The sequence below is a fragment of the Malania oleifera genome, chromosome 1, assembly GCF_029873635.1.
Source record: "Malania oleifera isolate guangnan ecotype guangnan chromosome 1, ASM2987363v1, whole genome shotgun sequence".
In the NCBI taxonomy this organism is placed as follows: domain Eukaryota; kingdom Viridiplantae; phylum Streptophyta; class Magnoliopsida; order Santalales; family Ximeniaceae; genus Malania; species Malania oleifera.
The window spans coordinates 147200662-147227711 of NC_080417.1; the positions used below are offsets into that span (position 1 = coordinate 147200662).

Genomic DNA, 27050 nt, shown 5'->3' on the forward strand with positions numbered 1-27050 from the left:
TCTGGGTAGGGTGCCAGCCTTTGAAGATGACCTTGGAAGGCCATTCCTGGAGGCTGTGAGAGTAAATTTCGGATAACAGAGGAATGCAGGGGATTCCAACGGCCTCGGCGACGCTCTTGGCGCATGGTTTGAGGAATCTGGCGGTTCTTAATAGGGTGGGTTTCCCGTTTTGCGGAGAAACCATCTTCTCAACTCTTGAATCGAAGATGGAGTTCAGTTGTTCATCCGCCATTGTCGAAGTTGCGAAGCAGAGAAGGGAAGAAGAGGAAGAAACCGGAGAATGTATGCAGGATGTAGGAGACTCTGTAAAGCGGGCTTGTAATGAGAGGAGAAGCAAATGGGCCTCTTACGGGATACGGAGGAAGACTGATGAATTCAAAATGGAAGCCTGCATGGGGAATGTGTGTCATTATTACAGAGTACCTGGCCGCCGCCCTCTCCTCCCCTCTCTCTCTCTCTCTCTCTCTCTCTCTCTCTCTCTGAACTTCTTCTTTTTTTAATATATATATATATATGTAAAACCGATAACACCCTCATACTTTTCACAAAATGACACTCCAACCCCTGAATTTTTTGAACCAACCACAAAATTTTTAGGCATTTAATTTTATTGACAAAGTCAACCTTCATTAGTTGACGGTTAATTAACTATTAAATTTAAATATTTTAAAAATTAAAATTATAAGTAAATTAAACACCTTGAGACTAAGATCAATAAGTTAACATAAACATGACAATATAATTAAATTATTATTTTAAAAAGTAAAAAATTATGAAAAATACATAAATAATACAAATAATCCAGAAATTGTTACAAAATATTTATTATATAAATATATATTATGAAAATTAATAACTATATATATATATATATATATATCTATAATAAATAAAATACAATTTAAAAAATTAATTTGGAACAGATCACAAAATCTTCGTAGAATACCTATTCTTATAAAACTGTGATGAAAATTACAAATACTCATTCCTAATAACTCACTTATATATAGAATAGTCATTCCTACATATTATTTCTTTTGTGGAACTATATTAAATATTATATTATTTTTTATTTTATAATGTTTTATATAAATCATCAATTCTAAAAATAAAAATTGTGATCAAAACACAATCAAATGAGAAGATTGTTTTTCATATGATTGGAAGTTACATTTAAGTCATTTTTGAATTAAATTATTTAATTTAATTTGGTAGTAACCACCTGTAAAAGAATGGTCAGGCAATTTTACAAGCCTAACGAATGGTACTGTGAAATGATAAAACATCCAAAAGAATTTTGAGAACTGAAATAGGAAACCACTAATAGCAAGAATACTTGCAATCGACAAATATATTTATAGGAATAAAATATGTGTACACTCAAATTTCAAACACACCCAAATCCAAATTCAAGTTTCAAATTATATACTCCCAAACACAGAATTAAAGAAGTTCAACAATGGTTTGGGCATATTTTCTATAAGCAAATCTCTCCTATAATCCTGTGCTCCAGAGTCCTGCCTCTTACTGTTCCTTACCAACCAAAGGCTTGTTTATAATGTAATGACCCATGGGATGGAGCAATCAAACTCTCTTCAGGTCTTCATATCTGCTTGCAAAACAACATCATAAGCAAAGTTGAGGTGCTTTTGCAAGATTCAGACATTTTTAGGAACAACCCACCCAGTTAATGAGAGCCTAAACACTTTCACGGGAAAATTAATTTTTTTCACATAAAATCAGTTCAAAATTCAAATTCAAAACATTATCATTGATAAATAAAGCAACAATGTACACGGGCAATAATGTTCTAAGTTCTAACAGTCATAAGAAAATATAGCTGCTTGTGCTGCTACCCAATGGCAACATACTCATGGTTTAATTATGTAGAGACATTATACAGACATCAGCAATACAATGTTCATTGAAACTAAGTAGTTACGCATTACATTAAAATCATTGTAACTACAATTAACAATTGCATCTCAGGTTCAGAATTTGTTGCTCACCAAGCAGTTGTTTGGCATGGGCAAAAGTTTACCATCATTCGTGTCTCTTCCATGCTTTACTTTGGCGCATTATTTATCATCATCAGAAGGGAATAGATTTTGATGGTGAAACAGAGTCAAACCAACTTCAATAGGTGAGATGCGCACGCTGGCAAGTGCATCCAATTCAATAACTCAGCAGCAAAAGTCACTACTAATGTGAGGGGCTGGCTATGAACTATAAAGTCTAATCACAATGACAAAAACCAAAAAGATCAACCATATCCCTCTGAATTAATTATTCATCAAAGGACGTCAGTCCACTACTTTTAAATTTGCAAATACATTCATCATTGGGATTCAAAATAGAACCAAGTGGGGTTCTAGAAACAAGAATGGTATAGACATAACAAAATAGATTTATCAACGAAGGATATCAGTTCACTACTTTTAAACTGCATGACATTATTTATTGATCATAACGATGCACAAAAATAGAGCAGAACACATGCCAAAAATACACTCTACTGAGTCTTCTCAACTTTTAACCTAAGATACAAACCATAAAGATCAACCGCATCCCTCAGAACTGATTATTCATCAAAAGATATCAGTCCACTACTTTTATATTGCAAATAAATTCTTCATTGGGATTCAGGACAGACCTAATAAAAAATGATCCAGAAACAAAAATGCTAGACCTATAAAGTCAAACATATCGCTCATAATCGATTATTCAACAAAAGGATATAAGTAGAATACTTTCAACCTGCACACTCTTCATTCTTCAAGACCAAAATGGGGAACACACGCCAAAATCAATATTCTTGACATTCAAACCAAAATGGGAAATGCACCTTAGATGTCGGCATCAACACCTGCCGAGATGCAGCGCGTCATTTCGTTTCCACTTGTGGAGAGATCTGATTGAGCTCTTGAAAACAAAACCCTAAGTAAGAGAGCGGAAACCGGAGCCGGCTCCATCCTCATCCTCACCAAAACCCTACATACAGGATTAAGAATCTCGGAGCTCAGGTAACGATTCTTTTATAGCACGGATTTGCCCCTTTTATTGCAAAATAAACTATATAATCTTTTATTCTTATTTTTTATTTATATATTTTTTTATTTCATTCTTACTTGATTTTATTTCGCAAAATATATATATATATATACACACACACACATAAGACGCAAGGTTAAAATTTTTAATTAATACTATATGTGCATGCATCACAGCTTTTTATTTTTTAAAATTTAAAAAAAAATTATTAAAAAATAACTAGTATAAAGATATTTTGAGATAATAGTAGATAGTTGTAAGAGTATTTTTTGATAATTATGTATAGTTATATAAATAAATTTGATATAATTATAAGGGTATTTTAGGATAGTCGTGGGTATTTAAAGGAATATTTTGAAATAATCATTTGTAGTTATATAGATAAATTTTATATTTTTAAAAATGACAACAAAGGGGAAATCCCCTTTATAGTATCAAAGATAATAGTTTGTATAAATAACTATCTAATTGATTTCAAAGTATCATATCATTTTATTTTATTTTGGATAAAATGGTGTGATTTTTTTTTTTTTAACAAATTTTGTTGCTTGCATTAATTGTTTGTCCTTAATAAGGGCCCTTGTTCAATAACCCTTAGCTTGATCAACTTGAATCAAACTAAGGTAAGAAATCAATTTTAAATGATTTACCAGAAAATTGGGGATTTTGTATTTCTACATAATTTGATTGTATGAGCAAGTTTAGTGATTAATCATAATGGTCTTGAATCTAACTCCGATGAGACATTATTCATTTTGATTCACTAGTCTCATGGGTTTATTCTATAAAAGACGTTTCACATAGTTGGTCCCACGTGATAGTACCTCTAAAGTAGCTCTAATACCAAATGTAATGATTTTAGACCCAAATCTGGTTAGGTATTGTTTGTTTTGACCCACTAACTTCACGAATTTGTTTTATAAAACGTGCCTTATATTATTGGAGCTTAAATCAACTTTATAAGTTCAAGATTTTTCTAATACACATTCAATGCGAAAATTGTGACACTAACTCATTCGATGCAAGTAGAACCGCCTCTATTGCATATGTGCAAAAATTAAAAAGAAAATTTCAATAAAATCAGTTCAAAATTCAAATTAAAAATATTATCATTGATAAATAAAGCAACAATGTGCACAAGCAATAATGCGCTAACAGCCATAAGAAAATATAGCTGCGTGTGCTGCTAGCCTGCTACCCAATGGCAACGTACTCATGGCCTAATTATGTAGAGACATTATACAGGCATCAGCAATACAATGTTCATTGATACTACATTAGTTGCGCATTACATTAAAATCATTGTAGCATACAATTAACAATTGCATCTCAGGTTCACAAGTTGTTGCTCACAAAGCAGTTGTTTGGCATGGGCAAAAGTTTACTCTTCCATGCTCTACTTTGGCGCTTATTTATCATCATCAGAAGGGAATAGATTGAGGTGGTGAAATACAGGCAAACCAACTTCAATAGGTGAGATGTGCACAGTGGCAAGTGCATCCATTCAGAAACTCAGCAGCAAAAGTCATTAATGTGAGGGGCTGACTATGAACTATAAATTCTAAACACAATGATAATAACCAAAAAGATCAACCATATCCCTCAGAATTGATTATTCATCAAAGGACGTCAGTCCACTACTTTTAAATTTGCAAATAAATTCATCATTGGGATTCAAAATACATAACAAAATAGATTAATCAACAAAGGATATCAGTTCACTACTTTTAAACTGCATGACATTATTCATTGATCATAAGGATGCAAAAAAATAAACCGGAACACATGCCAAAAACACACTCTTCTCAACTTTTAACCTTAAGATACAAACCACAAAGATCAACCGCATCCCTCAGAACTGATTATTCATCAAAGGACATCAGTCCACTACTTTTAAATTGCAAATAAATTCTTCATCGGGATTCAGGACAGAACTAATAAAAAATGATCCAGAAACAAGAATGCTAGACCCATAAAATCAAACATATCGCTCAAAATTGATTATTCAACAAAAGGTATAACTAGACAGCTTTCAACCTGCACACTCTTCATTCTTCAAGGAGATGCAAAACCAAAATGGGGAACGCACCTTAGATGTCGGCATCAATACCTGCCGAGATGCAGCGCGTCATTTCGTTTCCACTTGCGGAGAGCGCCGATTGCGCTCTTGAAAACGAAGCCCTAAGTAAGAAAACGGAAACCGGCGCCGGCCCCATCCTCATCCTCACCAAAACCCTACATACAGGATTAAGAATCTCGGAGCTCTGGTACTGATTCTTTTATAGCACGGATTTGCCCTTTTTATTGCAAAATAAATTATATAATCTTTCATTCTTTTTTATTTTATTTTATTACATCGGGTGTCCTGGCATCCCGGCACATCTAGTTGACGGGGCACACTCTGGTGGCGACACAGGGTACTCAGACTATTCTCGCGTCTGCGGAAGCCGCCTCCACAGCCTCGCAGGATTAAAGCAGAATTTGATCATGATGCAGGAATCGAATTAGGGACTTATACCGTCAGGCGGCCCCGGAGCACATCTCCATTACCATTCATGGTCTTCGTTGCCTCACAAAGCGAACTCTCACCATTAACGATCCATGTTGGCTCACAGAGTAAACTCTCACCATCCACAGGTGCCGCTAACTCTCTGAGTGTATTTACGTGGAATTGAACCTCCAATACTGCGCCATGCTCGTGAGGGCGTAAGGATATAGTTGAGATAGTTATAGGAATAAATTTAATATAATTATAAGGGTATTTTAGGATAATTATGGTTAGTTATGAGTATTTTGGAATAATCATTGCTAGTTATATAAATAAATTTTATATTTTTGAAAGATGACAACAACGCAAGAATCCCCTTTATATAGTATTAGACCCACTAGCTTTATGAGTTTGTTTTATAAAAAACACCTCACATGGTTTGTCTCATGTAATAGTACCTCTAAAGTAGCTTTAATATTAAATGTTATAGTTTAAGACCCAATCTCGGTGAGTTATTGTCTGCTTTGATGCATTAATTTTACAAGTTTATCCCATAAAAGGTGTCTCATATTAAACATAAATCAATTTTATAAGTTTAAGATTTTCTTAATACACATTTGATGTAAGAATTGTGATACTAATTCTTTTGACTCAACTTGAACGGCCTCTAATGCATATGTGTAAAAATTAAAAAGAAATTTTCAATAAGAGCTTTAAAATTACTAGGAATCTATGAAAAAAAAATGTATAGGATACACTATGGAATTGACACATTTTGGAGTATTATTTTATATTTTTTTGATTTTATTTCTATTATAGCGTTTGTACTTTTATGATAGCGAACATATTTTACATTTTATGATTTAAATGTATTAAATAGTTTGCACGTTAATATATATATATATATATATATATAATATTTCTTTGATTATTTTCAAAATCTTGTTTAAATTGTGCTATCAATGCAAAATTAAAAACTATAAATATACTTATTATGTTACATCGTATTGTTACATTAATACTATTATTTTTTTAATAAAATTTTTACTAATCAAATATATTTAACTATAATGATACTAGTGAAAGTAGTATTTTTAATGTAAAATAATATTATATTTAGCAAAATTTTCACAAATATTCATTTGTATTTTTTTTATTTTTCATTTGTTTTTATATAAATTGTCAACCTAATCCAATCCACTCGATAATTTGTTGACTTTTTGAGTTTGTTTCCTGTTTTGATTATGACAAATCACAGTATTTTATCTGTGTGCTAAGTGTATGAACAAGTTTAGTTTCTAAGCACAGATGACAGATGAGAGATGGAAGCCAAAACGCATTTAAATGAGCACATCTTTCGGCGAAATCCATGGAATTGACGAGGAGCGGAGCATGAAGCCTTCGTTTATTTTAAGTTGCATTTTTATTTTCATTTTGGGTCTATAATAATCCACATATCATGCATGGTAGGGACTATAAGTTCAAAACCGTTGAATAACCTTAGGGATCACCCTTCGGTCGACCAACGCCGAATTTTAGAGTTAGCTCAAAGACCTTAGATTGACCATAGGTCCCAAAATATTACATAAAAAAGTCTCTCATAACTTAGAATTAATTATTATGTGAATAGGGGCGTCTTTAGAAGTAAATTAGGACTTAAATGCACAAAGTTAATGTGTTCGGTCGACCGAACCTCCCCAGGGTCAACAGTTGACTATTTGGTCGACCAATGTTGAAATGAACTTCAACGCTCTAGTCGACCGAACCTCCAGTTATAAAATGGCTTGGTCGACCGAACATGCAAATTTGATCAACCGAACTTAGCTTGGTCGACCGAACCTCGGAGGTTCCAAAATCGCCTCAAATCTGGTCAACCAAATCCTCAATTCAAAAATGTCCTAGTCAACCGAACCTTAAAAATGGTCAACCGAAACTCTTGGGTTGCTCAAATTTAACCTAAGTTAAAACGTGGTTATTTTTCATTAACCCTACTTAAACTTTTCCAAAAATACCGAATAAGTCCCGAACGGTTCTATTTTTTGGAGTGTCTATATATTCTCCCTCATTTTTTTTTATTAGCCATAGATTTGCAAATATCATTACTCAAAACTCTCTAAATTTCAAAACCCTTATTTTATTATATACAACCCATAAATCCTTCCTTTTACTCATCCTACTTGCTAAAATTCTTTGGTAAGAGTATTATTGAGATTGTTTATATTGGCTCACACTCTCATTATATTTGTTTGATGTTGATTTTTTGATAGTGAGTTTGAGAGTCCTTTTATGATTTAATTCATAAATCTTTAGTGGGAATACTCTCTAGAGTTTGTGAATCTTGTGTTAAGAACCTGTGAGCATCCAGATCAAAGTGACACCAAGATTTTTACATGGTTCAGTCAAGAACGACCTACGTCCACGGAGCACACACCAAAATTCACTAACTCGCTGAAAAATATTACAACTCTCTCTCTCTCTCTTCCTCCCTTCTTCCTCTCAACTCCCTCTAAGCTTCTCTGCTCTCTCTGCACTATTATGTGCTTTTATATATTTCACTTTCCACAGCCCTCTTTATATAGGCTTAGAATTTACATCATGATTAAATACAAAACAATCAAATTAATCACAATTGGAAGTTTATAATAGAGAGTTTAATTGAGAGATAATTCCACCGTGTTTTCTGACTCAGCAACGCGTCGTCTCCAGCTGTCTCTTGGCTGGAATCTCTAACAATCTCCCACTTAGAGACAGAGACACCTTCTCAACCAGAGTATCATGAATAAATGATGTGCTCATAATATGTGTCTTCAAGCATGAAGACCAACTGAAGTTGAACACAATTTCAGTTTCTCTATAGTCGCCATCTTCCTGTCTGCTCGATTCCTGCGGACTAATCTGATGGCTGTCATCTTCACAACTGGTGTAAAAATGTCGGTGTAGTCAATCCCTTCCTTCTGCTCAAAGCCTTTGACTACCAATTGAGGCTTGTACCTTCTAGAGCCGTCATGCTCCTCTTTAATTCTATACACCCACTTGTTGTGAAGCCCTTTGGACAAATTCCACGTTCTGTTAGAGGTGAGGGATTTCATCTCATCCTTCATTGCAAGCTCCCACTTGCTCGTATCTGCCACCTTACATACTTTATCATTGCATTCAGGCTCTCCTCCATCTGTAGGAAGTAAGTAATCAATATACCTTATGTCTGGTATATGGGACCGAGTAGCTCTCCTAAGCTCTGGAGCTGCAGTAGGAGATGGTGGTGCGACGATCTGCTCCACTGGTTCCTCCACCTAAGGATTCTCGGTATTTCATGAGTGTTTATCTGGAAACAAACTCTCTTCTATTTCCTGACTATACAATCCTCACACATGTTAACTTGCATTGACTGTAGACCACTCAATTTTTCCTTTGAGTGTATCACCCTGAGTCCCTTCTCGCTCATGTGACCAAGTCGTTGGTGCCAGATGTTGCTGTCATCATTTCCTGCAGCAACTAAAATAAACATTGAGGCATTGGGGGTTAGAAAAAGTGTTCCGCTTTTCTTACCTCGCGCAATCGTTAGTACACCCTTTGAAACTTTCCATTCATTACTAATGAATTTCGTCGTGTATCCCTCATCTACCAGCTGACCAACTGAGATCAAATTCTTTCTCAGGTCTGGAATATACCTGACATCCTTCAGCTTCCATACTGACCCGTTTATATTGATTTTCACAACTCCCTTGCTGGTTACGTCGCAAGATTGATCGTTGCCAAGATACACCTTACCAAAATTACCTGGTGTGTACTCCTCTAGGCAATCTCTACAACATGTGGCATGAAATGAGGCTCCGGAGTCTAAGACCCAAGACTCCTGCTTGCTCTCCAAAGAGCAGATCAACATCTCATCATTCTCGAAAGCAATATTTGCTTCTGTCTTTGCCCTCGTCTCAAATTATTTCTTATGACTCCTACACTGGTTCCTATAATGACTAGTCTTTCCATAGTTCTAGCACTCAATAACTTTAGTACTCTAGGAACCTATGTCCTGAGTACCTCTGGGATTTACGGATTGAGACCGCCTGGGCCTAGATCTACCGCAGTTGTTTGATCGTCCATGCCTGTTTCCTCTACCTCGACTCTCCATGTTCAAGGCTGAACTCGAATTAGAGCTATAGTTCGGCTACATTCTTATTTCCTCTATCAAAATCATGCTGACGACCTCATCGTATACAAGCTTCGATTTTCCTGCAGAGTTACTGATGGTAGTGACGACACCATTCCAATTTTCAGGCAATTGACTGAGAATCAGTAGGGTCCGAATCTCATTATCAAACGTTATCCCAACTGAGGTGAGTTGATCAGAATACTCATTGAAATTATTCAGATGCCTGCTAAAACTCTCACCTGCAGACATGTTCATCGTAAATAGTCTTTTCATGAGATGTACCTTGTTTGCGGCTGAAGGCTGCTTGTACATATTAGAGAGCGCATCCATCAGAGACTTGGTAGATGTTATATGCTTGATATTGAACGCCACAGATTTTGACAACGTCATTCTAATGGCTCTGAGGGCTTTTCGATCAAGCAACTCTCACTCTTCCTCATTCATGGATGTTGGCTTACCCTTCAACGGTAAGTGCAATTCTTTCCCAAACAAATAATCCTCTATCTGCATCTTCCAAAAACCGAAATTGTTTTCGTTGAACATTTCGATTTTTGAGCTTTTTTCATTCAACATCTCGATTCACTAATCTAGAGTTGAAATTAGCTTAAATGGATAACGTGGTTGGATTCAAAATGATCGAAAACCCTAGAAATGGTTCAAGTTGCTCGAAAAACGAACCCAAAACGACTCCAAAAAGCTCAGCCAAAGTTTGGTCAAATCTAGTCAAACTTGGTCAAGCTTGTTGACGTGGAACCTGCTGACGTGGAAAGGTGGGGCCCCTAATGATGTGGTGCTGAAGTGGTAGGGGGTGGCCCTACTGATGATGTGGCAGTTTGACAGGGCAGGTGGGGCCCACCTGTTGACGTTGCAGTGCTGATGTGGCACTTCTGGCTACGTGGCACACTCCTGCTGATGTAGCGCGCTGACGTGGCGCTTAGGTAGAGGCCAGACCCGGGTGGCTCTCGGATCAACCCGTGATGTGTTTGCGTCCGGGTTGGGTTGGGTTATCAGCGAGTCGGGTTGAGGCGGATCGGGCGAAGAAAACGCGTGCGGCGCGTGGAGAGGCGTTTTGCTCCGGTAAGATGCGTGTGGGCGCGTGAGCGTTCATTTGAGCTCCTTTGGAGCTCCGGCTAGCACACTTCTCTTCGTCTTGACAAGTTGAATGCGATGGTGGCCTCAAAACACAGTTTTGATCTACTGGATAGAGTTATGAATTTCAGGATCACTTCCAATCTGGCTTTTCTGCTCCAACCGGGCTCTGATACCACTTGTTAGGAATCTGTGAGCATCCAGATCAAAGTGACACCAAGATTTTTACGTGGTTTGGTCAAGAACGACCTAGGTCCACGGAGCACACACCAAAATTCACTAACTCGTCGAAAAATATTACAATACTCTCTCTCTCTCTCTTCCTCCCTTCTTCCTCTCAGCTCCCTTTGAGCTTCTCTGCTTTCTCTGCACTATTCAGTGCTATTATATATTTCACTTTCCACAACCCTCTTTATATAGACTTGGAATTTACATCATGATTAAATACAAAACAATCAAATTAATCACAATTGGAAGTTTATAATGGAGAGTTTAATTGAGAGATAATTCCATCGCGTTTTCTGACTCAGCAACGTGTCGTCTCCAGCTGTCTCTTGGATCCATCTCTAACATCTTGCATTATTGTTGCAAGTATTTAAAGGCTTGTTCTTGTACTTTGTGAAATATTTTTCAAACAAACTTGATTTCATATATCTTTTGTGTTAGAATTTTGAGAAAGTCATCTTAGAGATATTTTGATTATATTTTCTGAAAATTTTTGAAACCCTACTTGTGGTTAAAATATATTTACATACTGTTTCAAAGATAGATTGATAATACACTCTTACATTAGATTGCTTATTGACATTAGATTGAGTGTTATTGCACATATATGCACTGAACTTATAGTTCTATCATTTGACGTGCGTTGATTATTGGTTGTACGTATTGATACATAATTTGCTTGTATTAGAAGCACATATCTTTGTACACAAAATTTGTATTGAATATCTATTGTATTCCAAGTGTGCCCTGAGGGGACATTGATCTAAGCCGTAAGGATTGGTAGGGCCTTATCCGCCCCGTAAGAAGACTGTGTAAAGGTTGAGGTCAGCCCTACTTCAATTTGACCAGATTGTAATCGGTTAATAGCTCGAATCATGATTATCTTTTCTGTCAAATTAATAATGTTGAGATTGATTGAAATTTTGGGCCCAACCCAACTTATAATTCATAAAACACTCCTACAAACCATTAAAATGACCCCGTTTGAATGGAAAAGCTTTCATCAATGTTTAATGATGCTAGAGGTGAGCATAATTTGGTTAAAATCAAATTAACTGAGTAAATTCGGTTGATTCAATTCGATTCGATTAAAAATTTATTCTGTTCGATTTTTATTTTCATTAAAATTCGGTTTTTGATTTTTGGTTCGGTTAACCAAATAGTATAAATTAACAACAAGTAGTTATATATATTATATACTAAAATTTTATTTACTTTTATATATTATATATATTAAAATTTTATATTATATATATAAATATTAAATCGGTTAAAATCGGTTAACCTATTTAACCGAAACTCGGTCGATTTTAAGTTTAGTTAAATATAAAATTATGATTGATTCGATTAATAAAATTTTTTAATCAAAATTTTTAATTAATTCAATTAATTAACTAAATTAACCCGACCAATAAAATGCTTACCCCTAATGAAGCCGCAAAACAGCCCAAAAGCAATAACTGGAGAAATGGTAACCGGAGAGGAGCGCACCGACAAGTCACATTAGAGAAACGCAGGCTAAAACAGAAGCTTCTGCGCATAAGTGAGTACGAAGAGCATCTGCAACCGGAGGAGAACAGAGAACACACGAGACGCGGAATGTATCCACGCTGGAAGAGATTGGCGCTAGCTTTCTCTCTCTTAGTAATCTTTGGGTCTGGTGTTAGAGCATGGACTGGTGAAATCCATGGTAGAGTGGTTTGTGATGTATGCGGGGATTCTTCCATTGGACCAGAAGACCATGTCTTGGAAGGCAAGTTTCCACGCCCACCCAATCTGTCTAATCCTACTCTGAATTCCCTTTTCTCTATTGATTTTATTTTTTCAGATGAATTTTGGTAGTGGGTTTTGTAATTGATATGCGATTCTTCGTGGGGTTGTTAATCAAAACGGCGGGCCTTTGCTAGTTCTTCTCCTTTCCCATGTTGATAAAATGATAAGGTAGACACACACACACACACACACACACACACAATATCTCTCTCTCTCTCTGAAATCGCTATTTCTATATTGTTTTATGTTCTTCAGACATATTACGGAAATGGATTTTGTAATTGACTTACGATTCTTCATGTAATGTTGATCAAAATCAAGGGTTTCTGCCAAGTTTTCTTGTTTTCCATGTCTTCGAAGTGGTTAGGTAGAAAGACGTACAAACTCTCACCCCCTTTCTCTGAATTTGTCATTTCTCTATTGCTTTTATTTTTTCTAGCATATATTGGTAATGGTCTTGTAAATTGGCGTACGATTCGTCACGGGGTGCTTATCAAAATCACGGGTTTCCGCTACTTCTTGTTATTTTCCATGTTGGTCAAGTGGCTAGGTAGAAAGGGGATTATGGGGTTAATAACTAAGAGTAATTAGGTTAAATTGGTTCATATTTTGCTGGGGTTTGAAAAAAGTTAGATTGAAGTTGCCGGGTGTCATAATTTGCCGTCTTCTACGCCTTTGCTATTGGGTCTTTGCAAGATGTTGGCCTCGTAGAAAAATGACTGAGCTTTCCATAGCTACTGAAGAATTAAGAGTTTAAGATAGCTACACAGAGATAAATGGTGGTTTAAAAAAACAGTAATGACTGATGCAGTCCTGTAAATATGAATACCTGCTACCTATGATGTTAGTTAACAATGTATTTGAAAACTTATTGTAACCTTTCTTAGGGGTCGATGGACTCTCTCATTTTTGTAAAGAGAAGGACGGTCTGGAATGTATGGAGGGGGGAAGTCGGATGACTTGTGTTAAAGTAAGAGATTTCCTAGAGGCAGAAGACCAGACCAGGGGTTTTGGCTAGCTGAGGGTGACAATAGCAAAATTTTTTCGTAGGACATTGAACTACCACAGAAGATCCAATCAATATTCACAGAACTTGCATCAATGGATTTTGTGGCTGAGCCGGTGGTGGAGTTCTATGGAAGGCTTCACTTTGAATCAGCTAGTGGACTTGAGTCTGGTCCTAGTCTCGAAGAGGATAGAGAGAAAATAAAGAAACCATTTTTTGGAGGAAAAGTGTTGGGCTTAACATGTGCCAAGGAGATCAAGTTCCTAGGCCTAACAGCATGTTGATGGATTTCATCAGATAAATTTGGAATATCATCCAGCACAATACCATGGTCACCCTCAATTGCTATCCTGCTGAGGGAAAATTTAAGAGTCTGATTTCCACTTTTATTGTGCCAATTCCCAAGAAAGGGAGGGTGAAGATGTTAGGACTTACCCATTTTCCTGATTAGCAGTATTTATAAATTGTCAGTGAAAGTTCTTTCTCTTAGATTCAAGGGGGATGATTGGGACTGTTATCTTCGATGCCTAGAATGCTTTTGTTTCAAAGGAAGCAAATCTTGGGTATCCTTGCTGCAAATATATGTGTGGACTTCAGAATTAGAAAGAATGAATCTGGTCTGATTTGCCAAATTGATATAGAAAAGGCTTACAACTGCCTTTCTTGGGATTTTCCTCCTTTAGCAATTGGAGAGAACATGTTTTTGGTGGAAGGTAGGGAGATGAATTAAAATTTAAATTTCCTCTTAATTTTTCAGTGATTATTAATTGTGCTCCTACAAGTTTCTTCACTGCCTCCGATGCTAATAAGTGTTATCAGAGCTGTGGTTTGTAACTTTGGGTGACTGAGGCTAATAAGAATCATTTAGGTCTGGTAGATGGATCCGGATAGGGTTAGGACGTGGGTGGTAGGATTGGTTAGAAGGTACGTGGAATGTAATCTGAGACACATAAGGTGCGGGAGTAAGGCCCACTTGAGCAACTGTTGGAGAACTCGGTTTACTTTTATAAGGGAGAAATGGTTTCCGTTCAAGAAGGAGCAGTTGGAACTCACAAGTGGGGGAGAGATTTGCTGTCATGAGGGAGAGATGGTTTCTGTTCAAGGGGAAGTGGTAGAACTCACAAGTGAGAGAGAAATTCTTGAGAATTTCATTTGCGAGTTTGTCCCACATCGGAATAGAGTGAATGATGGGTGATTATATACATGGTTGGGTCCAAGACCCAATAGACTTAAGTATTTGGGTCAAGTTGGTACTCACGCATGTGTATCAAACCTACCCATGAACTCTTTTGACACTAACAAGGACCCTTCCTAGATGGATGTCCATTGCCAATTTCCAAAGTTTGGGCCTTAATATAAAATATGAACAATTTAAAATTAAAATTCTATGATGAACATGAAAATGTCTTTAAATTGAGAATCTAGGATTTCCGCATTGATTTCTGCATTGAGCCATAGGTCATTCTTTTTGGCTGCCAGAGATGAAAGTTGATCGTGCTAGTATTGCTAGATTTCCTCAGGATTGAAGGTTTCCCTGTTGAATTGACTTTAGTTACTGCTCACTTCAACATGTGTGAAATATATGCATGCTATGCTATACTGTATATTTTTGCCATTCCACTCAATTAAGCATCAATCCTTAATCTTGGACAATGTTGACCAAAGATGAAGTGCTTAATATAGCCAGTATCTGTTCCAGTTCAAATGGAGCTGCGTACTAAACAAATTCCCAATGAGTGCAATATAGAAAAATTTGCTGCGGTTCTGCTTAACATGTAAGATAGTGTTTCTGACAAAATCAGTCAAATTTAAAGCAATCTGATACTCATGAGATTTTTCTGATTAGTAGATCAATACTTCTCGGAGCCAACCTTTTAAATTTCAAAGCCATTATTACGTTAGTGTGCTCCACAGCTTTTGTTCCTTCATGACTGTTGCCTATTCCAGAAATATACAGTGAGTTCTCTGCCCTCCTAAAATGTGCGTCAGATATTCATTCAGTCTATTTGAATATTCTAAAGGGGTCATTCATTTGTGCCCTGTCATAACATAAGTTTATTGGGATATTTATTCGATGGCCATATATATTTACTTTTAGGGAGACAACCCCCTTGTCCACTTACTCGTTTTTAAAGGATTCAATCAAGGTTCAAAGTATTTATTTAGTGAAAATGTTCATAGGCAGGGGTCTCCTTTTGAAGTTGGCTATTCTTTGTTGTTGAAATTAGGCTGTTATCTTATGGTAGCTTGAATCCATATGGAACAATTAATATGTTCCATTGTTCATGGAGTGTATTATTCATTGCTGGTTTGATGAGGTGGGTCAGTGATATGTAGCCTAAAAGGTATTACCCATTGCTGGTTTGATGAGGTGTGACAGTGAGAGGTAACCTAGCAAGTAGTATCCATTGCTGGTTTGATGAGGTATGACAGTGAGATGTAACCTAAGAAGTATTATCCATTGCTGGTTTGCTGATGTGGGACAGTGACATGTAGCCTAAGCTCCTAACAGTCAACCATATGATGTTGATTGAAACTGATGACTGAGCTGTTGCAAGGCTATCAATTGCAATATGGTGAACTCAAAGGCTGTGAAATAGAAATTGATCTCCTGTTTAGCATTTTGCCCCTCTTTTTGGTTGAGACACTGAGGGAGTGATTATGAAATGGTTCTAATGGTGATGGTGATGTTTTTGGTGGGGATAATAGATTGCACTCATGGTGAAGATGATGGATGTTGGCTTTATGCAGTTGTGTTGGCATTGGGAGTGGTTGTAGGCTGATAATCTTGTGTTTGCAGTGGTGAAAGGAGTTTGTGAAGACAATTTGTAAAAATTACACTTTCAGAAGTGGTTTTTCTTTATTTGTTTCTTTATTATTTATTTTTACTTCGATTACATTGAGTTTCATTTAAAATTTTTGAACCTCTGTTTTCTTTTCCTTTCAGCAACTTTCATTGTGCATTGTCAAATCCTTTGCTGTTGTTTTGTTGTATGATATTTTGGGGCTGGGACGGGTGGGGTGTAGGGGTATGGGTTCCTTGTTATAAGCAAGATTATTTTTTTGTGTGTCCATTCAAAAGGTGCTTCAACTTAAACTAGTAATGCTTTTCTATGTGATTATTACCATATTTTATTAATCATGGATTAGAAATAGGAAAATATGGCTTTGATGTCAATCTAACACTATATGGTGTGGGAGCTTTCAGCTTTATGCACTAGGTGTTACATTTAAGTCAATCTAACCCCATAGGAATTTAAGGAGTTGTTTGGTATTGTCAAGGGAACAATGTGTTTCTTCTTTGACATTCTAGTAATCCAGTTTAGGAGAGACATGCCTCTCTTTTATTATAGTTTGTCTTTTTGGGGGATATATTTCCTGCATCAACCATGTTTGATGGCCAGAATCATTACAGATAAGTTCCAACTTTCATTTTTGCACCTGTATAGGTCCTAGTCAATATTGAAATCAAATTCCAAGTTTCAAAATATCTTTGAAATGTTATTTCAAAGTACATAAGGTTGTGTTTTGCATAGATTTTGGGCTTTGGATTTGTGTGGATTTGTAGGAAAACTCAATGTAATTTGTACTAAGTTTTATCCAAATCTACACACCCAAACCCATACCCAAGGTCCAAACTCTAAGCTCCTAAACACTAGGTAAGAGTTTGTATAGAAAAATTGTATTTATTGATTTAGGCATCGAGACAGTTCTGAAGTTCAATTAAATCCTGACGAAACATACCAAAACGAAGTCTGAATAAAATGTGTCTTGTGTGTGTATGTACATTAAAATGGGTCTTTTTGTTTCATGCATAGAGGCTTTCAATGATCTACATAGAGATGGGTATTTTTTTTTTTTTCCAATTTGCATATCTATAATGCTTGATTGAATTGTCCACCAGGGCATGTAAACTTGTGCTACTTGTTTTGCAAATTTGTGCAAATTACTTCATATTTAATTCATATCTTGTTGGGGCTTGGTTGTGTCATCCCTAGTGATTGCCGATTATGTCAATTACTTCTCGTTGCATTGATCTTACAAAACTTTCTTCGTGTCCTTTGAAATTGGCTCAAAGCGTTATGTGGATATTGGATGCACCGGGTGGAAAATGTCTTTCCATTTTGTCGTACATTTCAATTCAAAAGACACATTTTTGTTTATATTTTACTTTTTTTCAGATTGCACGATGAATAGATCTTCTTCATTGCATATATTTGACCCTCTCAATTTTCTATAAATTCTGACATTCAAATATTGTTGAGGATGGGCCTTGCATCAATGGTAAGGTATGATTGGTTGGTCATGGGTTCGAGCCCAAGGAAACAGCTTCTCTGCATAAAAGTAGGGGTAAAGCTGCACACACTGTGACAACCAGCCCTGCTCTCGCAAAGCAGGGAGTCTTGTGGCCCAGGGATTCTATTTTACATCCAAATATTGTGTCATCTTTAGTGGTGATAGATGAGTGTCTTATTTTTCTAATATGTTATTTTACAGCTATCTGGTACTAAATTTAGTTATATCACAAGATCATGGATTATATTGCTTCATGAGATAGTGATGGAATAGTGGCTCATTATTCTGCAGGATTAGATACAAAGAAATGACTTCTACTGTTTTGGTTGCAGGAGCTGAGGTAGCTGTTCTCTGCATAACAAAATCAGGGGAAGTCCTAAACTACCAGGCCTTCACAAACGCCAGGGGGATATACACAGTGGCAGAGACGATGCCGGAGAGCGACCGGTGGGATGCATGCCTGGCCAGACCCATCAGCAGCTTCCATGAGCAATGCGCCTTGCTGGGGGATGGGAGCTCTGGTATCAAGTTCAGCTACAACCACCCTTCGGGTCATTCTCACTCTGTAAGGCCTTTCATTTATCGACCCATCGCTGTCCCAATGTACTGCATTTGAATGTTGCAATCTCAAGTGTATGTATTGTATACTTTGTTAAAATCCTGCTCGTTTCTCCAATTGAAAAATTTTAGTAGACGGCCGCGATCATCACATCCGTGTGCGAGTCCAGTACACATTGGTTTTTTTGGATTTATGAGGCGTTCCAACCTCTGAATGTTGCTATTGTGGTCAGCATGTACATTGAACCAGCTGTGAAAATTGTATTGTCATTTTTGTTATCGGCATCATCATCAGCAGTAGAATTTTATGCTAAAACTTGCTTGGTAGAGAGAAGAAAGAACTGTTTCTCGTTGCATATTTCTTTTGCTCTTTTACCTTCAGAATTTGAAGGTCTCGAGTTTTAATCTTTGAAATGCCTCTAATGGAGTTACTCTTATAATCAACTTAATCATATACACATGCACGAGTACTTGTACATACTAACGAAGATAGTTTTGGTGAGCGATGGTGTAAGACAATGCATGAATTATAAAATTTCAAGCAGACCATAACCAACATAATCAATAGTAAATGAATGCATCGGAGAATTAAAGCATACAAAAGTGAGTGTGTGTGTATACGCATTTCACTTTGGAAAAATTGATCCATTGCATTTTTATTGGCCTTAAAAGTAGGGATGGGTAAGAAAAATCAAAAAATCGAATCAAATTGTAAAATCAAACCGTGAAAACGATCATTCATTTTTTCGGTTCAGTTTCAATTTGAGATTTTTTTGTTCAGTTTTTGTTTGGTCCATTCAATAACCACAATTAATTAAACCGATATACTATAAATATATTTAAAAAATAAACATTACATATAAAATTTAATAATATATATTCTAAAAAATTTGTATTGATCTAATAATCATGTCCAAATTTTTATTTTGAATATTTTAAATTTATATGTTGATTATTATGAAAGAACAATATTATTTGTAGTGACTTAAAATTTTAAATTATGTTTAATGGTTTGGTTTGGTTAACCAAAGGATATTAGTCTAAAAACCGGTTAACGGAATTTTGGTTAACCATTTTAAATGGTTTGGTTTTGGTTCGCAAATCTAGCAAACCGTCTTGGGTTCAATTATCCAAAGCATACCAACCCTACTTAAAATAACCTTACAGAAGGAAGAAAAATATGATGAATAAGGTAAGTGTAATCAAGCCTAATAGGATCATCAAGCAGTATAATTTTTGCAAGAACATGCTTATTATAGCATTAATTGGTTGCATTCTTCGGAAAGTTTGAAACTCAAATCATATATGGGACTTCCTCTTATTTTGTAGCTCAAGCTTAATTTAGGCCTTCAATTAATTCAAAAATTTAAAAAGAAAAATAAACAAAAATAAAAGAGTATGAAAAAAAAGAAGAAGTGCAAACTAGTATAAAAAGTATTTGAACAACGTACTCTCTTGATCTTCGAAATCCGACACCAATTTCTATTCTGAAAAATTTAAGGGTTGTTCGGTATCACTGTAAAAAATTAGAAAAACAAAAACTAGAAACAAAGATCAAAAACCAAAAATAGAAATTAAAAACTAGAAACCAACAACATGTTTAGTTAACATTTATAAAATTAATACAAAATAAAAGTTTGATTGAAAAGAAAAAAGAAGAAGCTCATTTTCATCTTTAAATCAAATGATATTATAAAAATATAATTAAAATAATAAAATTACAAATAATACATATGAAAAATTACTAAAATAAAAATAAAATTTATTATAATTATTTTCCTTAATTGTTGTACTTTCAAATTTTACTTTATAATAAATATTTTATTGGACATGCCAATTGAAAAATAGTGAAAGCATTTTGTAATTGATTTTATTATTATTATTTTTTATTTTAATTATATCTAAATTCAAATGTTCATTTAATTTTGATTTTAATTCAAAAGTGTATAAAATGAATAATTTAATCTGAAAAATGACATTATGATTTTTTCTTGAGTCATATTTTCATTTATCATTTTTATAATGATATTTTAGTAAGATAATTATAGAATATGTATTTTTACACTGTACTTAAAAATAAAATAATCAAATTTCTAGCGCATTACACGAGTAGTAATAATATAAAAGTTAAAAAACAATTAAAAAAACGATAATGGCTAATTTTTTTTTAAAAAAAAATATATATAAATGAAATAAAATAAGATAAAATAAAAACCGCAGGGTGGCGGGGGAGGGGGAGAGAGGTAGAGCCTGGGGGAGTCAATATGAGGAAAGTGTGAAATGAATGCCCGTTAAAGGCGGTGAACGGACCCTTTCATTCATTCATCGTCTACGTTCCCTCTCTTTTCCAGTTCTCTTCTCTCCATAGACATAGTGCAAGCAAAAACTCAGAAGAAAAATCAAGCATAACAGTTGACGCACCAACACAAGGAGCTCCCACTTCTTGATTCCAAACCAAAATGTTGCAATGGCTCAAGCAGCTGCAAGCTGCGTTCGGGGCTTCATTTCTCTGGCTCATTTGCTTGGTTTACTTTACCCAGGTTTGGATTCCCTCTCTCCCTATATGTATCTTTGTTTAATTTGTGTCTTTTTTTTTTTTTCCCTTTTTAATGTATCCCTTGTTTTATCTTTAATGGGCGTTTATGAATCTGATCCTACCATATATGATTTGATGGTCTTCGAAGAATTTGACTTTCGGGATTAACGAGGGTTTCCGTTTCTGGGTCGCGGAGATCTGTGGATTCGTTCTTCTAGGTTTATGGGTTTTAATTGGAGCAAAATTCTGTGTAGATTTGCGGGTGTGTATAGAGGATTCTGTTTCCGAATTTGCGAGATTCTTTTTCTTTCTAAATGTATTTTGTGAATTTTTGGAAAGAATCATTCAGAAAATGATCTAGTTTTCCTGAGTTGAAAATGAAGTTATGAAGTCGTGTCTGTGCAGTAAGTTGACGAATCCTGGTTCGCTAAGCAGCATTTTTTTTTTTTTTTTAATTGCCATAAGCCTATGCTGCCTCTCCCATGAGTTGGTTCCAACTCACACCTTAAACTTTGACCTATAAATCTTTGTTGATGTTCTTGCACCTGCTAAAAGACCCTTAGAATTCAGACTTCGTGGTTTGGAACATATTGGAAAGTTGTCTCTAGACTTGCTGCAGAAACTTGGAGCTCGAAATTTTCATTGCTGCGGCAATAAAGGGAAGTGTAATGAAAGAAATCATTGGAGAAGAGTCTGGAACAGACAAAATAAAGTTCAAGTACTGTAATAACTACGAACACTAAAATGGGGTTTCTTTCTCTCGTTTGAAGGTTGCAAGCCCTCTCTTAATCTTTCCATCATCTTTGGCTCTCGGCATATCCTTTCTTTTGTTATGATCATAGTCAATTTCTGCTCTTTAATGAGAGAAACTTATCTAATCTTATGACTTGGAGTCTTGGACTACCGAGCAAAACTATAAAAGAAAATTTTCCCTGAGACACCCTTAACATATCCCAAATGCAGAACAATTGCTGTGCTCGTCAGAACATTCTATTTGAGTGGGGCCTATCACCTGCCTTCTTCTTTTGTGACTTTGGAATCAGTTCATTGAAGACATCTTGCAATAATGGTGAGATTGGATTGGGGAGAAATGGAGAGAAGAGAAGGGAAAAGAAATAATTTCTCTCCACTTATTTTGACCCTCATGATGAGGGGAGAAGATAAAAGGGAGAGAAATGGAGAGAAAAAGGCCCACTTTTCCCCTTCTTAAATTGGAGAGATTAGGAGAGAACTGAAGAGAAACCAATGTATAACTTTACTCAAACACAATAATGTCCCTTAATAAAATAAAATAAAATCCTAAAATCACAAATCTTATATATGTTATTATGGTTTAATTATTTCCAAAAGATATGGTCAATGCAAATATTGTGATCATGGACTTTAATGTACATACATGTTTCTTCCACATTTAATAGAATCTTGTGCAATTGGATTAATCTAAAAAAAACTATATATTTTGTTACATGTAAATATTTTTTTAATAGTGTGTGATTTTACTATTATCTTGCACTTAAGGATAATGTTGTAAAATGGCTATATATGATTTCTTTTCTTTTTTTTTATTTCCCATTAGTTGAACCAAATGGGGAAAAAAATGTCTTCAGGTTTCCCTCCTGTTGAACCAAAGATAGAGAGAAACAAGTTTCTCTTCTCTTCTCTCATATCAGTTTCTTTTCTCTTCTCTCCCACCAAATGCACTCAGAGGGTGCCATAGAACTTTTTAGAACCATGCAGAGCACGTACATTTTTAGTAATAGTGGAATGTTTGTGGTTTCATCTGAAACAAATTGCCAATTTTAAACATGTAGATAACACATTTATAGTGCCGTATCACCAAGTTATTCCTTCAACATTTGACAATCTTTGGTGCATCTGAAAATTGGTGTGTAAAAAATTAGTCAAAGAAGTTGCTTACTAAAAGAAGAATAATTGGGGCAAATAGGAATTTTAGCTATAAATTCTAGACTACTTCTGATGTTGAAAGGAAAGATTGAAATTTTAAATGTTTGACCATCATGGATGAAGAATTTTGGTGCCAGACGAAATATTCTTTGCTGGTATTTATTCCCAGCAGCCTTTTATTGTCTTCTTTTTATGCGAAGAGTATCTGTTTGCAAACTTATCTAAGAAGTGTAATTGGTTACTTTCCTATTATGGTATTTTATGCAATTTTATTTATTGACTGTTCCATTCGATGATTGGATTTTACTGATTCCTTTTCCTGTGAACATATGGACAGGGTTTCAGATCTTTTGTGTGGACAGCAGTTTCCTATCAGCTGAAAGATAGACTTAAATTGTCACCCTCAGCCTCCCAATTTGTGTTTTCAGTAGCATTTTTCCCTTGGAGCATAAAACCACTTTATGGGTATAATTTGTCATATCTTCAGCAGCTAAAAAGAAATAAGGTGTATGCATGTATCTATGTTTATAGAGATGACAGCAAATTTAGATACAAATGTAAGGAGTAGTTCACCCTTTTAGTTTTCATAGCACTGCAGAACATTGCCTAGAATGAAGACATGAACATGAAGTAATTGCTAAACACATTGCGTTGTCAAAACAGATCACTATGGGAATGCTCATGGTGTTGTTTTCTGGAACCTAGAGTGGTATTCTACATATAGTCATATAGAGAATAGGTTCACTTTGAATGTAAACAAGTTGGAACTCTATTGAAATTAAAAAAAAAAAAAAAATGCTAACAAGCATTGCCTAAAAAACAACCAATCGAAATTTAAAAGAGTAAGTGGGCTGGGATATGCTTGCACCTGTGAATCTAAGAACAACTGTCTTATAGAGCATGAAAATGGCAGGATATTTAAAGATTTTATTCTAATAAATGCATCGAAAATTTCCCAAAAATGTTTTTTTGATGTAATAATGTGTTGATTTTTTTTTTGCCAAAAACTGAATGTGTATCTTACCTGCAGAATTTTATCTGATTGTGTTCCAATTAAAGGGAGAAAAAGGATTCCATACTTGGTGATTGCAACCCTGCTCTCTCTCTTGCCATGGCTCATTTTAGGCTCCAGCACATACCTGAGGAGTTCCAGAGGGCACCTCACAATGTTTTTGACTGCTCAAAACCTTGGCTCAGCAATGGCAGATGTTGTTGTAGATGCAATGATTGCGGAGGCAGTAAGATTTGAATGGTAAGTTAATTCTTATGAATTTCTTGTCCACAATTGTGTTCATTAAATAGAAGTTACATGTTTGCTAGAGTGCAAGCATATTCTGTCACAAGCACAAGGTACAATTAGCATATGAGCCAAATGCATTGGTCTAATGTTTAGCCACTCTAGTTCTGTATTTTTTCACTGTGAATGTGTTTGCGCTTTTCATTGATTGCATCATTTGTTGTCTTCCATGTATTTTCTTTTTTCCTTTGTGTACATTTTGAGGGATTTTGATTCAAGATTTACAAATAAATTTGACCAGGGCTGCATTTGCTGGAGACCTTCAGTCAATGTCTTGGTTAGCGATGGCATTAGGAGGAATCTTTGGAAGCTTGTTTGGAGGATATGCATTGGCTACATTACAGATAGATAAAATTTTTCTTTTGTTCTCCTTACTTCCTGCCACACAACTATTATCATGCGGTTTGGTCCAGGAGAATTTTGTTGGCTCTAAAGTTTTGTCTGAACCATCTAAATCCGGGGGCCCCCTATTGTTAAATGGAAATGGTAGTTTTTCTGATGAAGATGTATTCTTAATTGGGAAGAACAAAACCAGTGCTTCAAAGAGGAAGAAGAGTCAAAAGAAGAGCAAAAAAGGTGCAGCCACAAAAAGTAAATCTCAGAATGTGAGGAAGGAGGGTTCATTGGCACTTCGATCGTTCAACTCGTTAAAGTTGGCCATTTATAGCTTATGCCGTGCTTTTAAGCAGCCAATTATTCTTAGGTAATTTCAGATGAAATTAATATTACTCAGACGGTTGATCCTATGGCATTTGAGGGCCACAAGTCTGCATGATGCTCTCAACTAGGTTTCCTACTATTCTTAAGACAACCCAAAGCAATAGCCTCTTGAACACATGCACTCTGTTAGTTTGGATGATGCATCGTCTGAAAGGATAAGGTTTTGGCATAGTTTTATCCTATGGAAATGCACTCCATATGTGCCTTTGCATCTTTAATAGTTGCTGTTGGAATCAATCTGACTGTGTTCATATACATTATAATTGTCTATTATTTTTTTCCCAATGGAATTGTTTCTCTTTTTAATCACGATGTTGTTTTACTTGAATTTTATTTGTGGAAGGTCAGACCAATGGCTTGGTTTTTTCTAGCACATGTTTCCATTCCAAACTTGTCAACGCCGATGTTTTATTACCAGACAGAGTCCTTGAAATTGGAAGCATCCTTTTTAGGGACAGCACGGGTTGTTGGCTGGGTAGGCCTTATGTTGGGAACTTTTACTTATAATCGTTACCTGAAGAACATGAAGTTGCGCAGAATTCTCACGTAAGTTATGTTTGTATTTTATTTGTAAATTTTTTCAATCCTAGGTGTTTTGGTAATGCTGCTTCAATCCTAATATTTGAACATGGTTACAGGTGCGCTCATATTGGTTTGTTTATTTTGAGTTTCCTTGATATTGTTTTGGTGTCTCGATTGAATCTAGCATATGGCATATCGGATAAGATCATGGTTCTCTGTGGGACAGCTCTTACCGATGCTGTCAATCAACTCAAGTAGGTGCATTTTGACCAATTTCAATATTTTTCATGTCATGTTATGAGTATTCATAACCCATACATCCATTCATCGAAATGTGCATGTATGCATGGAGGATAAAACCAATAGTTTCTAAAAATATTGGAGTGTATATTTTGTTTCCCTCGTCGTTTTGCATTCCTCGGCATTGTGATACATTTTCCATGTGACTGCAGGTTTATGCCATTCTTGATTTTATCTGGACAGCTATGCCCTCCAGGAATTGAAGGAACCCTATTTGCACTTTTTATGTCAATAAACAATTTTGGATCTACAGTTGGATCATTTGTAGGTGCTGGGTTGGCTTCGGTTTTAAATATCTCATCAGGCTCTTTCGACAACCTTCTTCTGGGCGTGACTATTCAAACGCTCTGCACTTTGATCCCAATTGCCTTCCTATTTTTGATACCAAAGGAAGCTACAGGTATATCAGCATAGAGGACAGATCATACAACAGAGAATGAGATAGGAGCATTTAGCAATGATACAGAATTCTTCTTTCTTGCCGCCTTTTTGGAGAAATTTTGTCTGGAGAAACAAGCAGTTGAGTTATAGAGCTCGGATTGTAATCTGTACACCAATTTATTTTGAAATACAAATGTTACTGCTAATGGCGATCACAATGTGGATAAAATAAAAGGGACAAATTGAGGAATCAGCAGACAGTTTATAAGTCCCATTGCATTTGGACCCTGGTTTGCACCATCTCCAAAAAGAAAAAATCGCATGCTTGCACACGACTGTTATTTAGTCGAATGTTCATAATCACATCGAGGACATAGTGGTATCCATTCAAGCACCTGATATGGAAGATCATGAGTTTGTATTCAGTCATTCCGCTGTTTTGTAGGAGGATTTAATGACAACCTTGCATCCTTTAAATAAACTCATTTTCATGTAGTAAGTGCTTAATTTTCGTGTATGTACCGAATCAAATAGTGGATTTAACAAGTCTTGCTTAGGAGTTCATGTGGAAGGGGCTTCCATAGGTTTTCCTGGAATAGATTTTAGCCATGACTTGATCTCAATTCTTGAATCAACCTCGTGGTAGGATCAAGTCAAATGCTCGGGATTGAAGGTTATGATTTTTTCTTTTTTTTGGGGTAAATCCATGATCACTTATGGTCCAATTAAGGATTTTACTTGGCAAAATGACAAAAT

The 27050-nt window shown here is 35.6% G+C and overlaps 2 protein-coding genes, 1 long non-coding RNA gene and 5 other non-coding genes across 9 annotated transcripts; 2 read left to right on the top strand and 6 right to left on the bottom strand.

Annotated features, from left to right (window-relative positions):
- Window positions 1-1324: 1324 nt before the first annotated feature.
- Window positions 1325-5461, bottom strand: LOC131161319 (uncharacterized). Of its 2 annotated transcripts, none has more exons than XR_009138398.1 (3): window positions 5141-5461; window positions 2846-2991; window positions 1325-1609 (listed from the first exon to the last, which is right to left on the bottom strand). It is a non-coding gene; the product is annotated as an uncharacterized LOC131161319 (long non-coding RNA). The 2 variants fall into 2 exon arrangements; XR_009138397.1 differs by having other exon boundaries at window positions 2010-2991; window positions 5141-5447.
- LOC131147438 (small nucleolar RNA R21) lies at window positions 2271-2349 on the bottom strand. The gene has a single exon (XR_009134817.1). It is a non-coding gene; the product is annotated as a small nucleolar RNA R21 (small nucleolar RNA).
- Window positions 2566-2643, bottom strand: LOC131147434 (small nucleolar RNA R21). The gene has a single exon (XR_009134814.1). It is a non-coding gene; the product is annotated as a small nucleolar RNA R21 (small nucleolar RNA).
- On the bottom strand, window positions 4648-4726 carry LOC131147436 (small nucleolar RNA R21). The gene has a single exon (XR_009134815.1). It is a non-coding gene; the product is annotated as a small nucleolar RNA R21 (small nucleolar RNA).
- On the bottom strand, window positions 4734-4815 carry LOC131147439 (small nucleolar RNA R21). Its single transcript, XR_009134818.1, has one exon. It is a non-coding gene; the product is annotated as a small nucleolar RNA R21 (small nucleolar RNA).
- LOC131147437 (small nucleolar RNA R21) lies at window positions 4898-4975 on the bottom strand. Its single transcript, XR_009134816.1, has one exon. It is a non-coding gene; the product is annotated as a small nucleolar RNA R21 (small nucleolar RNA).
- Window positions 5462-12416: 6955 nt separating the features above from the next.
- Window positions 12417-18949, top strand: LOC131149652 (uncharacterized). The gene is made up of 2 exons (XM_058100295.1): window positions 12417-12753; window positions 18408-18949. Exons 1-2 carry the CDS (start codon window positions 12417-12419, stop codon window positions 18689-18691), a joined length of 621 nt encoding a protein of 206 aa, XP_057956278.1. The 3' UTR covers window positions 18692-18949.
- A 1895-nt stretch (window positions 18950-20844) lies between these two features.
- LOC131167079 (probable folate-biopterin transporter 4) lies at window positions 20845-26789 on the top strand. The gene is made up of 7 exons (XM_058125865.1): window positions 20845-21173; window positions 23412-23539; window positions 24105-24326; window positions 24613-25074; window positions 25440-25637; window positions 25730-25867; window positions 26066-26789. Exons 1-7 carry the CDS (start codon window positions 21093-21095, stop codon window positions 26325-26327), a joined length of 1491 nt encoding a protein of 496 aa, XP_057981848.1. The 5' UTR covers window positions 20845-21092; the 3' UTR covers window positions 26328-26789.
- The last annotated feature ends 261 nt before the right edge of the window (window positions 26790-27050 follow it).

Coding starts and splice junctions, on each gene's coding strand:
- LOC131167079 (XM_058125865.1), top strand. CDS start 21,093: ATGTTGCAATGGCTCAAGCAGCTGCAAGCTGCGTTCGGGGCTTCATTT. Junction 21,174..23,411: donor GCTTGGTTTACTTTACCCAG/GTTTGGATTCCC, acceptor ACATATGGACAG/GGTTTCAGATCTTTTGTGTG. Junction 25,075..25,439: donor AAGCAGCCAATTATTCTTAG/GTAATTTCAGAT, acceptor GTGGAAGGTCAG/ACCAATGGCTTGGTTTTTTC.
- LOC131149652 (XM_058100295.1), top strand. CDS start 12,417: ATGCTTACCCCTAATGAAGCCGCAAAACAGCCCAAAAGCAATAACTGG. Junction 12,754..18,407: donor AGAAGACCATGTCTTGGAAG/GCAAGTTTCCAC, acceptor TTTTGGTTGCAG/GAGCTGAGGTAGCTGTTCTC.